This window comes from Pseudopipra pipra, chromosome 6, assembly GCF_036250125.1.
Source record: "Pseudopipra pipra isolate bDixPip1 chromosome 6, bDixPip1.hap1, whole genome shotgun sequence".
NCBI lineage: Eukaryota > Metazoa > Chordata > Aves > Passeriformes > Pipridae > Pseudopipra > Pseudopipra pipra.
This window is the reverse complement of record NC_087554.1, coordinates 6,480,163-6,496,704: the sequence shown is the minus strand read 5'-3', so window position 1 is coordinate 6,496,704 and position 16,542 is coordinate 6,480,163. Positions and strand designations below refer to the sequence as shown.

General features: G+C 41.3%; 1 protein-coding gene across 1 annotated transcript in view; it reads right to left on the bottom strand.

The window, feature by feature from the left end:
• Window positions 1–16,201, bottom strand: part of SLC17A6 (solute carrier family 17 member 6) — a 27,500-nt gene extending 11,299 nt beyond the window's left edge. The window contains exons 1-4 of the mRNA XM_064659763.1: window positions 15,943–16,201; window positions 12,760–13,012; window positions 11,471–11,589; window positions 7,809–7,861 (exon numbers count right to left, since the gene is read on the bottom strand). Of these exons, the coding sequence (XP_064515833.1) occupies window positions 7,809–7,861; window positions 11,471–11,589; window positions 12,760–13,012; window positions 15,943–16,028 (511 nt within the window). The 5' untranslated portion in view covers window positions 16,029–16,201. The remainder of the gene's footprint in view (window positions 1–7,808; window positions 7,862–11,470; window positions 11,590–12,759; window positions 13,013–15,942) is intronic.
• Window positions 16,202–16,542: the final 341 nt, after the last annotated feature.

The window sequence follows — 16,542 nt, the reverse complement described above, 5'->3', positions numbered from 1 at the left end:
TGCTGATCTGACAGAAACCTTTAACCTTAGCATGTGTTCTTCAGAAATTGGCACAGTGCCATAAGTTGGAGAGAAGCAGGCCAAAGATGCAGGATGCTTGGGCTAAAGCAGCAGGGTGAAAACTCTCCTCAAAGACATTCTGTTCCACATTCTGTATTTAGAATTGCAGCCTGAAGCAAATCTGTAAACAGCAAACCGAGTGTGCGCCACTTCTCTTTGACAGATATTAAAGAGCGTGATAAGGGAGCTTTGTTAAATAGCTCCAAATCTGGTCTCCTCGTTGTGTTCCCCGTGATCTCCATCTCAAGTTAACAACATGTAACTGCCTGTGCAGCACATTTTGGGCTTTGCTTTGTCAGCATGTCCAATGCACTCGCTGGGACTGACTGAAGCACATGTTTGTGTTGCACTGTGGGGACTATTTTGACCTGAGTTCTGTCTCTACTCCTTATTTTTTTTGTGTATGTTTCTACTCCAAAAGTACATTCAGTTCATTTCCCTACAATCTAATACCTCCTAAAATAATACCTTTATGCTCACATAAACCCCAGTGGTGTCTTGGATTTCATTTGATTTTTTTCTTTCTTTATTAATGAGAAGAGTTTGGGATGTATAGGAGTTTTGCTTGTGATTTTTACAAATCCTTTTTAAAAAGTTAGATCTTCCCGTTAGCAGTTTTTGAAGCTCCGTGGTCAGTAACTGTTCTAAAGGTTCATCAAGAAAATCCCTATTTGCTTGTGAGGGGGAAGAAAGGACTGTTTGGTTTTTAGCCCTTCCTTTATTTTCTGAATAGCTGTTTAACTAAATGCCTAATGCAGTGATATGTTTTTAAATTTTTTGATTGTGCACAGACTTGCTGGAGCAGACTCTTAGCAAGTGAATCAGTGCAACCATTCTAAATCAACATTCTATTGATTTGTCAATGGAATTTATTCCATTGGTAATCAAAATCACGCTAAGATAGAACATTAAAAAATTCTGTCTCTAGATAAGGATGAGATTTACAAAACTGTTACGGTAGGGAACTGTTTCTTCAGGGAAATTTACTCTAGTTTGTTAATTCTGTGTCTGAAATCAGCTTCTGTTTGCCACAACTGAAAGCTACATTTCCTAGATTTGCCTCTCTTCTCATGTTCACTAAAGAGAAGCTGTTTCCTTGAGTCTATTCCTTCTAGAAGAGAAAGGAAGATGTCATTGAAGGAACGATCAGAGACATGTTTCTTCCAGATTAAACTCTTGCCTGTATTTAGACATACAAGTACCAGTGAATATTTAGTTAAATCAGGGAACAGAGGATGAAATAATTCCACAGTGTCACTTGTGAGTCAGTTCTCTGAACTATGCTTTATAGAAAACATCCTTTTCAAAAATAGAAATATTTCTCCAAACCTCCCACCAAAAAAAAAATAAAAATCTAAGTATTTAAAGGTAGAATAAATTCAAGTTAAATTATGATTCTTCCAAGCAATGGCTTTTTTATCCTTTTTCTTCAATACATATTAAAAGTGGTACCATGTACTTAGTGCACAGCTATTTTAGTGAGTTCATTTCCTCTATAACTCTTAATCAAGAGCAAGTAAATCTTCCTACATTTGCTTTGCATCCCTCAACGCACATTCACAAGCATCATCAATATTTCTCCTTTGTGCACTTTTATCTTGTTATATTTATATCACCTCCATAAATACTAAATTCTACCTAACAGAATATTCTGATATAGTGCTGGTTTTTGTATAAACTTACTGTTTATACAAAATATTTATTTTATATTTAATAGCTTTAAATATCTCAGCCAACAGTATTTATTACAATTTAGATCAAATAAGAATGATTTTGAGCTCCAGTCAGTCAAAATATTTAATATTTGAATGCAGCATGTATTTGAATATATTTAATTGGGAAATGGAACATTCTGATTGTTCCTAAGGCATTTCTGAAGCATTTAACTGACCTGCACATCAAACCCTCAAATTGCATAATTCTTTTTTTTTGTGCTTAGATTTTTGTTCTGTTTATTAAGCTACTGATTTTATGATCCCCTATGTTCAATTTCTACCTCTCAAACAATTCTTTTTTGCACAACTTTGCTACAATGTTAACTCCAACAAATGGGCTGAAAAGCCTGTTTTTCTTGAAGATCCTTATGTTTTCATGCCAAATTCACAGCCTGTGGGGTTCCAGAGTGGTATTTATTGTATGCATTGTAACTGTTTCATGCTGGGCACACTCCAACCCCCACAGAACATATTCTAATACCATGGCAAAAATTAAGAACTTTAAAAGACAGAAGGTAAACTCTGGAGAAATTACAGTATATCACGGAGACCAAGCAGGAGAGGCCAATGACACTGCCATCACTCTTGGCCCTGGCATTAGGATGGAATTAAAATGCCCTGACATGCCTTCAGGACCCCTAGTCTTGGGGGAAAATTCCTTTCTGACCCAAAATCAGCAGCTGTGCAACTATATCTAGAAGAAAATAACCATATACAGAAGAAGACAAATCAATAAACACAGTAGTAGTATGCCAAGGGGGGGGGGGGGGAGGATAAATCCTGTCAGATCCTCCTAAGTGACCAGAAGCAGTCCTGAAAAAAAGAATTATGCTTTACTTATCTATTTCTATTTCTAGACTCAGCAGACTCAGTCCCAAAAGGCAGAATCTAACACTGATCTTCACTGTTTTACTGATATTGACCTTACATCAAGGTCATGAACTGTGACTTAGTCCTCCTGTAGTACAAGTAGTAATGACAGCAAAATCATATTTGACTATGAGAAGCTTGGGATGGGAGCAGAGGAAGAAAATTACTCTGAAAATTCAGGAAAAATGTTTAAAATGGAATGAGGTTGCAGGGGGAATTAATCTGTTTGGGTTTCAAGCCAACTGACTCATTTTTCTCTTTGGGGAAAAAGTAAAGAGAAAGGAATGTATTTATTTTTCATCTCTGGATCTCTAATCTCTACATCTGTGCAGCAGCACCGTTCCCATCTACCTTTGCCAGGCAATGCACGTGACATGAACATTCTGCACGGGGTGTATTACAGAGATTATCACCCAGCTGGAAGCAGGGGCAGCTCAAAAAGTGAGCTGAGCACAGTGGGAGCACAGATACAGGTCAGACACCCAGTGCCAGATGGGTGACATATTGAGTTACAGAGAGGATGTCTGAAAGCAAGGGATCACCTGTGTATTTATGTGAATTTTTAATATAATTAACAAATTCCGCGATTATCTATGTCTCTGTTCCCTGAATGAGTGATCCCACCTTGAGAAAATTAAACTGTTATGGATACCAAAAAACATGGTTTTTCTAAATACCTTAACTAACTTCGTCCTGTAATAAAAATAAAATTAAAATTAGCAAGTAACTCTCTATGTTCAAAATAGGATTTTTTAATACTCGTTTAAAAAAGAAAATGCTGAGGTTTTAAGATGCTGTATCAGTGAATTACGAATGCCATTTAATTAAAATCCACAATAATTAAAGAATAATGAGTCCTGGTCACTGACAGCTACAATATTGCATATATTGTAATGGATTGACATTAAGAAATATGAAGGCATAGAAAATATTCAATGCCTTGCATAGAAAATTCATTCAGAACTCTAACTGGACAGTTTTTACCTCCAAAATGCCACTGATCATCAATTCATGGAAGATCTATTTACTGAATAGGAAAGTTTGATTTTTTTGCTATTTTTCTAGGAAATCATAGTGGGTGTGGGTGTTTGAAAGCATTTCACACCATACAGTAAATTAAATCAAAATATTATAAGGGAGTTTATTCTGACTGTAAAGAGGAACCTATGGAAAACGTAGCTCACGTTCTTTTCTGAGATATAGAACCTCTGGGTTTGACAATTTTACAGTAATACTGATAATATTCTAGAGAACATTATTTTCATTGGATAAAGATTATGTATTGAACAGGTATTTTATTTTTAAGCAGTGATAAAACATTTTTCCTAATCTTAGATAACAGTCTGTTAGGTAAGGGTGGAAACCAAAGAGGAGTGAAAACATGAGTTTTCTTGTGATGTTTTCCCAACTTAGTTTGAGGACAGAAAAAATTCTGTCATTATAAAAAAAATTAAATTTATTTGGATTCCAGTTGGTGGGATGGTTTGCCACTCCTTTTCCTTACAGCAACCACATAAAATATGTTGAACAAAGACTTATTTTATCAAACATATATAAAAAAATTAAACTAGGTTTTGACTCTCCTTCAATGTTCTTTCCTGAACAGTGCTTGCTTGGAAGAGTCCTAATGCAGCAGCAGCTCTGAGCAGCTGAACATGTATTGCATAATGTGACTTTTTAGACCATTCTGTCAGCCCAAGATTTCTAAAATTTATTATCTTTACCTACTGTCTTTCATCTCTGACACACCTGCTCCTGCAAAGGGCCAGCAACACAACATAGAATTGATTATGACATATTTTTATACAACCTGAAGAATTCCTTGTCTGAGAGCTGCAAGGCTCAATGCTGGATTAAATGTTTATTTTTTCCAGTAAGACATAATGTCTAGGGAGAAACAGGACAAGAGCAAGTTGGGATGTCTGTGGTCATACAGCAGCTTTTCAGAATCCTTTCTTCAGCAAAAGTTCCCAGCAGGGACAGTTTGTGATCAAGTTTTTAACTTAGTTTTCTCTTTGGATGTATAGAAATTTCAGAGGTTTAGCTGCCGGTTAACAATTCCCTTCTTACAAACAGGTGTGTTCCCTTCTTACACACCAGGTGTGATGAGGGCCTTCTAAGATTTTGATAGAGAAAACATTTTAACAACCTGAACTTGCTGTGATTCGATCTGCCAGGTTTGAAGATAAATAAATCCCAAATATTCCTGAGTCTTTTAGCAAAACAGACCATGCAAGGTCTGGCTCAAGCACCAGTGTGAAATTCCAAGCAGAGGCTAATTCAATGTGTATCAGTAACTCCAAGTCCCTTGAGCTTTCTGCCCCCTTTGAACCCCACTAACACCACTGATTCATATCAGGACCCCAAACAATTTTTAGGCTGCACCTTCCATTGCTTGTTCACATCCCTGTTTTTGGTGTGTCAATGTGTATTCCATGAAGACCTTGGGCACTGCTGGATATCAATATCATTGTAAATGATGCTGAATGCAAAAGACTCCCGGGTCATTAAATTCAGATTGTTGCTCTTACCAGCAAGTGCATTACATCATCCTTTCATGAGCAGATCAAGTTCCATCTCAGAAGTAATAAGCATTTGCCCTACTTAGCAGCAGTTTTGCCTTTCCAGCTTTTCACTTCATATATCCCATGTATGTCTTCCACCCATGTTTTATTTTAAGGGTTTTAATCTCTGCAGTTTACCCCAACAGCAATCCTAACTTCTTTCTTTTGCATCATTAAGCAACCCAGGGCCTCTTCACCTTGTCTGCTTTTTTTTTTCTTCATTCATTAGCTCACTCTGCCAGTCCTCCCTCTTTCCTGTTTGAATTCAGCTGGGGAATCTCTCAAACCTGCGGTTTCATTTTACAACTCATTATATCCATATATGTCTAGATAAAGCTCTGACTCATTCCTTCTAGCTCATTAGCTCTGGGACAGCTTGCTCTTTAAATATGTAATCTGCGAGATAATGTTTCAAACCAAGACTGTCTCATTCAAATTACCTTACCAACATCCAGGGCTTCAATGTGATTCCACCGTCTCTGTTGATTTAGAGATATATAATACACTTATCAGAGGAATCATCTGTGGTTTTAATTTTAAAATGTTTTGTGGAGCTGTTTGGGAGGATAACTGCTATGTGTTGGACTCAAAAGCTGCAGCTGTACTGCTTTTTTAGAGTGTTTTATGACATATGGGCCACATATTACCACTGATTGTATCAGGACTGCTCAGAGCAAAGGCAGATTCCTTCAGAGCAAAGTGACAGTGGCATTACTGGTTTTATGCAACCAACCTGAACAGCATTTTGCTGCAATAAATCCAGTGAACAAATTGCTTTGGGGTGAAGTATGGAGGCAGGAGGAGGTGATTAAGGATACCTGTTGGATACAGTGCCTGTAATTAATCATGTCAGAAGCACACGTGGGTTTTGTTTCAGAGACGGGTTTTTTTTAGATATCACTGCTCATGCAGGAAGGATTCCTGGAAGCTCAGGAGTAGGAGAGAACTGGGAGCAAAGACGTTTGGCAGCATTGAGATATCTGGATGATATAATCCCAATAAATAATAAGTTTCTTTATCAGCTTGTTCTCAGAGGAGTGTCATGGCAGTGGGGTTGGAACTAGATGATCTTTAAGGTCTCTTCCAAACCAGACCAGTATAGGATTCTATGAAAGCATCTGGTGTAATTTTATGTTAACTGTGTAGCAAATTTTCTACAGATATTGATTTAAGGCATTTGGATCACTGGAGGATAGAATGCAAAAATAAGTCCAAATTTCAGACATAACACTACTCTTGCAGTTATATCTGAACAAGCAGGGCCAAATTCTGAATTTTTTTATATTTAGTCCTGAAATAATTAGTCATAATAAATCTAGTTCTCTGCATTTAGTATCTTGAGGATTACTGCCATTCTTTATTCAAGTAGTTGCAAAATTCCGTGTTTGTCAATGTAGTTATACAGCTGCTTCTCAGTAACAGAGAAAATAGTATTTTCCCCTATAATGCCTCAGGTGCCTTTGAAGATAAAAATTAAACACCATTAATGATGGCTTACTTGCTCCCAGTTTATGTCAATATAAACAAACAGTGCTCTTACTGACTCTGGAAAGATTATTTTTGCTCAGTAATACAGTTGACTTTTTTTTAATTTTTTCAGCTGTTCTCCATGCTCACCTACAAACTGTGACTTGCCACTCATTTTGAATATTTACATTACCTATACTGATATTTTTTTAAATTATACACCTATCATGTCAGTTGGTCATGTCCTTTGTAACCTAAATACTCCTATTTGTCTTAGTCTAGTTGTCTTTTCAATCTGCAATCACACTGATAACCCTTCTTAAGATAGCTTTTGTTTATGTTTCTGTATTAATGGACTGGAAATGAACCCAGTATGGGGAGACACTCCTTAGCTATTCAGTGACATACATAATCATTCTGACTTTTATCTAGTACAGGTTAGTTTCCTGATGACCCTGTTGACCCCTCTACTGTAAACATATTCCTGTGAAATGCTGGCCCTGACAATTTTCGGCTTCATAAATGATTGACAGAATGTAGTGGGTTTTTTCTGATTTGGGCCCTTAATCTGCATGACATGGCATAGGGCTAACAAAGCTGGGATTATGCCATGAATATTAGAGTGGTAGACGAACTCAGCTGCCCAACAAAACAGAGAGAATAATCTACCTTTGCCGTTGGAGAGGAACACTTATTCCCAAACACTGTCTTAGGGTGAACGTGCTTCATGATAGAATCACCTAAACCCAATCCTATTTAGTAATAGTCTGTGGCCAGAAGCTGTAGTATAACAGCTTTATTTGGCTTTTTTAAATCGTGATAAAACAGGTTATTTTCATTCATATGTGTATAAGGGAGGAGGGGGATGTGTCTCTGTGCTCTTCATACTAAATCCTATTATAAGCCCTTCATGAAGCATTAATATGTAAAAGTCGACCTCCCGCCGCCTAATCTAGTTTAATAAGGGCTTGGGTACATTATTAATTTTTGTCACACATCTGAGGCCCCCTTTTATCAGCCAAAACCCCCATCTAAATCCCTTGTTGCATCATTAAATTGTGAAAACAGCTTCATCATTCGTGACAGAAAAATGGAAGGAGCCTGAGCCATATGGCAGAGGGAGCAGCAGTACCAGCCACCAGCTCCTCCAGTCCCCCTCTTGTAGTGACTGGTACTTCAAAGAACCTGCAATGCAGTAGGGTGACAAAATCATCTTGGGGTTTTTTGTGCAATACTGGCTTCTTTGCCTGGAGACAGACGAGCCCAGCACCAGTGCCTGGGATCAGAGCCCAGTTCAACCTGCAGGATTTTGAATTGAACATGAAAGGTGTGGATGGCAAAGTGCAACCTCAGGGGCTTCTCCCTCAGTGCAAGGTCAGCTCATGTTCTCAGAAGTTCAGAAGTTGGCTCTTGTCTAAACATCCACAGATCCCCTGCTCGTTCTGTGAATTAATAATTGTTTGCAAATCAGAAAACTCACAGTGTGTCTTCCTGCTAAAGGAATGGAACAATTTCTCCTTTGAAAACAGAAAAACATAAAGATGTAAACTTGTAGGAAATCTTTCTACTTGTATTTCTAACCCAGTCCTTTACCTTACATCTCTATGCTTGTTGTCATTAAGGCTGAATTACAGAGAAGTGTTCTGATTTCACTGAGTTTCAGTGAAAATCTGTGGGACTCTGAGACAAGATGCACCAACAGACAGTTGTCTGAAATATCATTCAGTTTATTCATGCAAATAATCCTATTGGATTACTTGCTGGGAAGAAGGATTTAGCCCTTAATAACAAGAAGAATGGCACTCAAAAAACAAAGATTGATTTGAAGTGAAAGGTTGATTTGTATATTTTCATTCAGATTAGAATGACAATGACAAAGAGAAATGTAGAGAAATGTAATATCGTTATGTAGTTCCAATTTTTAATGTGAATAGTGTCAGGATTTGAGGTTTCACAGAAATAGGAAATATTACCCTAGAATTGTAAGGTGGCTTTAATATTTTAAAAATTGTCACTCTGTTCTGCCCTTTGTGTTTCTTTGTGTAAGAAAGTTCTAATGTTTGAGTATACACAGATGAGCTAAAATGGTCACTCAGCTTTGTTTTATAAAAAAAAAGTCTCTGATTATTGCAGACCTATTTTTGAAACAGTGCTTGGCACATACAGTCAAAACCTGCATTTCTATTTTAAATATTTAACTGCAAAACTGTGAATTAATTTCCTGTTGTGTAATCTAAAAATACCCTATTAATTTCAAAGAATTTTTCCTGATTTACAGTAAATATTTAAACTGTTCACTTAGGACATCGGTGAGGAAATACTGCCACAGCACCTTGGTAATGTTTTTGGTAGGGAAAGGGCTTTGTTATAGGTTTCCAACACAAAGAATGTTTAAAGAGTGTATCAGAAGTTTAAAATATAATGACATTTAAATTATCTTGGGACAAGGTGGTAAAAACCAGTACAGTTTCACACCTTTCCATATGTGTGTGACAGCACAGCAGGAAGTTTATTCAGAGACAGCTGCAGTAGCATGAATGTGGAAAAGGGATTAATAATTTGAATAAAACTATTATATTTCTAGCTTAAAAACAAAATGTGTTAACTTATAGGGCCACCTACCCTGAAATTCACTATGGTATTAACCCTTAACACTTGATTATGGCTTATATTTTGTTCAGTTATCCCTCTACTGTGAATATTTCACAATAGCTAAAATATAACTTCCAATATAGGAATTTAAAACCCAGTGAAAAAGAATCTACCATCATTTCTCTGGTTGGACCAGTGGTAGATAGTCAGTATTGTTAATATTTAAGCTTTTGTGCTGATTCTTGTTATAGCTTTCCAGAGGACTAAAGCATACACTTACACCCAGCAATTTTTTTTCAGTGGAATTCTGTGCATACTTAGTAATCAGATTGCCTCCTAGTAATCTTTTTTATATACTAATATCCTAAATACATAGTTCTTCCTATTTCTTTCACTAAGCATCATTTTACACTATCCTTTCTGAAGCAATTAAAGATCTCTAAATCAATCTCTAATTTTTCAACACTCATATTAATATACATGTGTCCAAATTGACCACAGCAATCCTATGTCATTGACCTAAATAAACTCACTGCACTAAATAAAGAAAAATAAATATCCAAGGGTTACACCAACTTCCTTAGTAGAGCAACATGTTGGAAGCTTGTGATGTGTTTCTAGTCCTGCATGGCTTAAGATTCCTCTCAGTGTGACTGATTTCCAGAATAGGGAGCCACTCTCTGATGCTACTTTATATTTAATATACCATCTGACTGTCTGGACCTTTTTGTACCCACAAGTTTATCAACACTTATACATATTCCCAAAATGGCTGGTTTCATCACACCGTGTGATGACCAGGGTGAATACCTGGGCTCCCTGTAGAATACACAGGCAGAGAGATTAATATTCTGGGAATGACTCAATACACCTGAGGTACGAAGTACTTCCACAGGAGTAGTAACTAAAATACACGCAGCTTAACTAGGACTAGTCCTCATTTGCTGCCATAAATGTAAATGTTTGTGAAGAGGAGGAAGATTTCATTCACATATGCCAGCTTGTGTGTTTCTACTACTGAGTTTTCTTGGCAATGTCCTTGCCATTGTCTTGCAAATATTTGTAGTTGCATCACTTTAAATCTGAATTGGTTCAATTGGCTTTACTGATGTTTTTTGATTCTCTGGGTCAAATTCTGCAGCCTTTACTGAAGCAATACTCCAGTTAATCCTGAGGAGTTACAGACTGTGTAGATGCAAAAATGATCAAAAGAGGAAGAAAAGGTAATCTTTTAAATGGCTGTCAATTGTTATTTCAAATAACTTTTACATTTCTAAACCGTTATCAGAAAGACGGCACTTGTAAACAGAGACATGGATACCTCAAATTAAAAAATGTTATATTTTGATTTATCTGCCCTAAAGTGTGGGATTTTAGTGTCTTCTCAGTTACAGAACATCTCTCCATTCGTAAATACTCATAATTTCTAGTGTAGGTCTGTCTAAAAGGTATATACCTTGAGGAGAGCATTTCTGCAGTAGCTCCCCTCTCTTTCACACACAAGTCAGCTTGTTCGACAGGCAAAGCCTTTCTGGCCATCCAGCCCTGCCTTTGATGTTACCCACTCCTGAGAGGAGTTAAAGGTATATATTGCTGAGTTTAGGATCCATTTGCACTTAGTACGGTACTGGTTTGAAGAGTGGCACTAGGACCTTTGCTCCTGCTAACGATGAGCCCTGTGGCATTAAGCGCGGATGTGAAAGCCTCATGTGTCTCCAATACTCAGTGGATCTAATTAACAGGTAGAATCGCACCCTGGGTGCTTGAAAAATTGCCAGACACCATAGAAACGAGTCCTTAAGTCCCTGGACCATCTGCACTTTCTTTTCACTGTGGAAGTCTCATTGAAACATGTTTTTCGACCATTCTAAATTCATTTGTGCGCTAATGAAAAATTCCCGCTGATGGTTTTCCTTTCCATTAAAAAAAAATCATAAAATTCTTCTGTTCGGTCACAGGGAAAAAAAAAAAATCTCTCAAGCTTTAATGAAATAATGAATCTTTGAATTTGTCTCTGAATACGTGTTGTTTGAGTATCATTGCCACAACCTCCCAAGCGACTGTTTAAAGGAAAAGAAGACCAGCATGGGATACCCCCCCGCAAAACCTGAGGGTAGTTCGGAGGAGGGTGAGCAATGCACCGTCACAGCCGCGTTCGCGGGTCGCGTACAGGCGGTCCTTCCTTTTTTGAGGCGCTGTTACCTGTTCGCTGCCAGCCGGGATGAGATGTACCCGCCGGGGATCTGGGTGATTATGTATCCCCAGAAAAAGGAGCCGTGGATCATGCCAACTGTTTCGGGATCCCAATTAAACTTCGCTTTCTTCCAATGCGAGGGACCGGGAGAGAAGGAGATAAAGAGAAGAGGAAGGTTGTAATTGTGCCACTTTAGAGCTTTCACCCGCAGCAGCTTCACACGGGGCAATTGAGGGGGTTCTGATGCCGGTGTCGGCGCCGGTCTCTGCCCTCCCGCCGGATGAATAAACAGCAAAACAAAACCAATAACAGCGATGGAAATAGCACCGCCCGTGCCTCCCAGGGACACGAGAGGGGCAAGGTCTCCCTGAGTGACCGGAGCCCCGTGTGCTCTGAGCTGCTCGACCGAGGCACGGGCCTCCTGCGGGACCCCCGGGCAGGGCAGACCCGGGGACGCGGGACCGCCGGACCCCCGAGCTCAGACCCCCGGGGACCTGGGACCCCCTACCCGGGGACCCGGGACCGCCGGACCCCCGAGCTCAGACCCCCGGGGACCTGGGACCCCCTACCCGGGGACCCGGGACCGCCGGACCCCCGGACAGGGCAGACCCGGGACCGTGTCTGGGACCCTCGGCTCCCAGACACAGCCCTGCGCGGTCCGGGGGCCGGAGGCGTGGCCCGCCATCCCTGCCCGCACTTACCTCTTGCCTGTGCAGGGAGCAAGCCGTGAGGGGTTTGCCTCTCGACTTGTATATTCAACACTCATCTCTATTCATCGTTCGCCTCTTCCTCTCCACATTATAACTCGCTTTAAAACGGCTTTTATCGTTTAACGCCTTTTATCAGAGCAAATTCACCCTGGTGTTTTCAAACCTTCCTGCCAAGCCTTCCCGCCTCCTTTACTGCGCGGGGCACCCGCTGGCAGCTCCTTATTCGACGCTCTCCTTCCCCTGCCTTTATTTTACTAGATATTTGCGTTTTTCAAGGTTGTGTGGAAAAGGGAGAAGTGGGGGGTGAAGTGTCCGCAAATTAGCACCGCAAACTGGGGCTGGGAATCGAAAAGAAATAATAGAAATAATTGGTAGAAAATGTTTCTGCTTCAAGAACGGGATTTCCGTCCTACGAAGGGCAGTGGCCGGGCCGGGCAGGGCGAGGGGGCCGCTCGCCCCGGGACCGGGGAGCGTCGGGGCTCGAGAAATGCCGTGAAAGCATCAGGAGCCCGTCCCGCCTGCGCTGAGGTGCGTGACCTGGGAGTTGTACTGGGAGGACATGGGATTAACGAGGGAAGGGTTCCCACCTCTTTAATAATTTTTCCTCCTCGGTGTATGGTGCTGTTATTGACCATATCCACGATGGCCACTCCCAAGTTACATCGGATTCCGAAGGAAATGCAGAAACCCAGTCCACTCATGATGGCAATGATGTACCTCCGGGGCAGCCCGAAGCAGGTACAGTCGCACAGCGGGGCTTTCTTTTCGTGCACTTCCATGGGCTTCCCATCTTCCGTCAGCTCGATGGTGTCCCCGGGCTTCTGCCTCTTCTCTAGGACTCTGCCCGACACAAGAAGGGAAAATCAAGCCCTGGCCGCCTGAAGGCACAACCATTTCGGATAGCTGGAAGGCTTAAACTGACCGCTCCCCCCGCTCCTTTGGCTCGGTTTGGGTTGGTTTGAGGATTTATTCCTTGTTTTCCATTCACCTTCAACTGTTCTTTAGCAATGACCTGTGGGAGTCACGATTAGTCATCCCCAACTCCCCCCGCCACCCCGCCGCAGCAGCCCAGGGAGGAGCTCTAGCTGAGAATTGCTCATCTATCATTAAAGACTTCTGCTTAAATATGTAGGACGCACTAAGAAGACATCATCTGTAACCACTGCAGAGGCGCCATGTTGGGCAGCCCAAGGCGCGTAGTGTGGAAACAGAGACGGTCTTTTGGAGGTTTTTATTCCCTCCTTGCTGTATTAGAAACACCAAGGGGGATGATCTTGGTGTGCATCTCGCTTAAGGTCTGGGAACAAAAGAAATGTTGACAGAAAGGGAGGGGGAGTTGAGGGGTGGGGAAGGAGGAGGAGAAGGAAGAGAGGGCGATACTGCTACTTATTTTAGATTTGCAAAATGGCTGTCACATGCAGTGAAAGAAAACATGACCGTCTTCAGAGAACGGGCATCTCCGGAGAAGGCTTTCCCAAAGATCTCAGCTGCTCAGCTACACGTTGCGAGCGTGCGATCACTTAGCAGGTTCAACCCAGAGCAGCTTTAAGCCCTCTCTCACTGCCTCCACTCGCTTGGTTTCAGGTTTTACGTGAAAACCCTGTCTCCTAGAAAACAATCTGCAGGAATCTGAAGAGAAATAGTTATTTGTAGCTATTTCGAATCAACAGAAAAATACCATGAAAGGTGATTTGGAACTTTTCTTTTTTTGGTGGAAAAGCTTTAAAAACGCTGTGTCGGTATTAAGAAAAATCAGGTTTATCAAGCAAATGTCCCACGCTGAATCCCTAAATCTTCCTCTGTAGTCACTGAGATTTTTTAAAGACGGGAAAACTAACCAATTATATCGTCTTAAGAAGAAAATATGCGACCATTTCCCGACACTCTGGACTCTCCTACCGCTGCCCTCACCTCTGCTCTAGGAGTGTTTTCTCAAGTCAGAAATTCTCCTCGGAGGAGCATCTCTTTCAGGTTAATTCATCCGGCTGATGGGGCAGTAACGATTAGCAGAATAAGGCTCAAAAGATTACCCGTGTTTTGGGGGAAATACAGGGATTTTCTCCAAAAGCTATTCAGCTGAAATTCTCCTGTTTTTTCCTTTTTTTTTGGATGAAGTATTTCCATGCTTAAAAACCGCGGCACTAAGAAATGTTTTAAAGTTGTGAATAAAATAAACCACCGTGGTTTTATGTTAAAAATTCGTTCGTGCGGATAAAGGATAATGTAGAAGCGTTTTCTCCCTGAATGGGTGCCTTGTCTTCGGGAAGAACTGGAAATCAATGTGTAAGGGACAAGAGAAGTGTTTTAATTCTAAGAATCGGAAACAAAGTACTTAATTCCCCTGCACTGAAAAAGATTAGCAAATAGCGCGTTTGTTAGTAGAGGTGTGAATTGAAACGGAGTTTTGCTGGAAAATACAAACACCGTTTCTCAATTATTCACCGTGTGACTATATAAAAAGCAGTAGAACTAACCGTTTTATTTATATGTTGTGGACTCTTTAAGGACGAAAATACAAAAAAGAGGTTTATTTCCTTAATTATATTGCAGCAGTTATTCTGGATTATCCTTTTTAAAAAAATTATTATTATTTTTCGCCCATTGAAAATGACTTAAACATGACCAATAACTGCAGGAAATTCGTTGTGTTGTTGATGACTTTAATTTTGCGTTTGGCTTTTCTTAATGGTACGCTTCCTGCGAAAATTGAAATCTTCATCTTGTCTTTATCACTTCATTGGTATGTCCCCTTTCCTTAAAATGGCAGCAGAAGTTGTGACTCATGCTGTGAAACAGCCTTGTGCCTGTGCCCAGCACTGCCGCATAGGTATGGAAAAAAAGACTTTTACGTGACCTACCCTGGGCAGACAAATCCGCAGTTACCTTACAACTGTAATTCGGAAAAAAAAAAAAAAGAAAAGAAGCAACACCAAAGAAACAAACAAAAAGCAACACTTCGGGGTAATTTCTAGCAGATGGTACAACTGAAAATATATTGGAATTTCGCAGACTATTCTCAAACGTTCTGGAGGTCACCAAAGTCGCCAGATTGGATGGAGCACTTGTGTGAACTTTAGTGCATACACATCTTAGGTACGCAAGAATTTGGGCTTGGTTATCTGGGTGCACAGGGCTCGAAGACGGTAGAAGTGTTCTTTACACACAGAAACATACAGGAGTGATGCTTTTGAGATTAGCAATTGCAGTTCTGTATCTCTTATAGGACAAGCAGATGCTTCTCAAGGCAGATGGATAAATAATTAAACACGTTCTTCTATATGTTTCAGCTTCAGGAGGAAAAAAATCGTTCAGATATCAATTATTTATATATCTCCATCTTCCTCTGACGACGAATTACACAAAAGACAATATTAATCAAAACCAGAATTGTTTTTGTTTTAAGCTTTGTTAAGTGCAGGGGGAAAGATCCTGTGACCGCATTGCAAAATTAAGACAGAAGAAAAATACAGGTTGCTACCCTCTCCTGATTGTGATTTCAAGATGGGATCCTGTTTTTGTGGGAGAAAGATGGGGTAATCTTTCGCTACATATTTACTGACACCATCTACGAATCAGATAGAGAAGTTACGAGGGTGCCATATTGAGCAGCTTCAGCACTAGTTTCCTGGATCTAGATTATATCCAGCAGTATCTCAGCAGCTCCCACCCTAACCTCCCCAAACCATTCGACCTCCTTCAGCAGCGGGCAGTTAAGAAAAACTTCCAGTTTTCTCTAGGAAGTAGAGTCCTTAAAGAGATCTCAGTCTTACCTGTAGAGTTGACCAAGCGATTTACCAGCAAAATTCTTCAATCCCTCCTTGCCAGGGGTCAAAATCCTTTGTTTTACCGACTCCATTCCTGCGGGGATGCTCGCTGGATTCTGCTCTGCTCTGTGTAGGGCACCGCTACGAGCAATGATGCTTCATATTGGTTTAATCCCTCAACTTTTCTCCCTCATTCGGCGGCTATCGGCGCGGCTACGGGAGAAGAGGGAATGAGAGGCAGCGTGCGCGCGTGTGTGAGCGGGGGGAGCCGGGGGGGCGAGGGAGCGCGCCCGTGTGCGCGGAGCCGGAGCGCGCCGGAGGCAGCGCGGGGGCGCCGGGAGCGGTCGCAGAGTCTCCCCGGCCCCGCGGGGTCCGGGGGTGGCGGGCGGAGGCAGAGCCGTGCCCGGCTGGGAGGGGACGGAGCGGGGGCTCTGCGGAGCGCTCGGCGGCGGTGCGGGCTCTGCGCTGGCGGGGGCGGGGTGCGCGGAGCCGCCGCGGGCACACGCGGGGCCGAGTCCCGAGAGCCGCCGGGAGAAGCCCACGGGCGGCGCGGAGCCCCGGCGTGTCCGCGCTGCCGCTGCCACTCCCGGGGCGATCGGCCCTTCA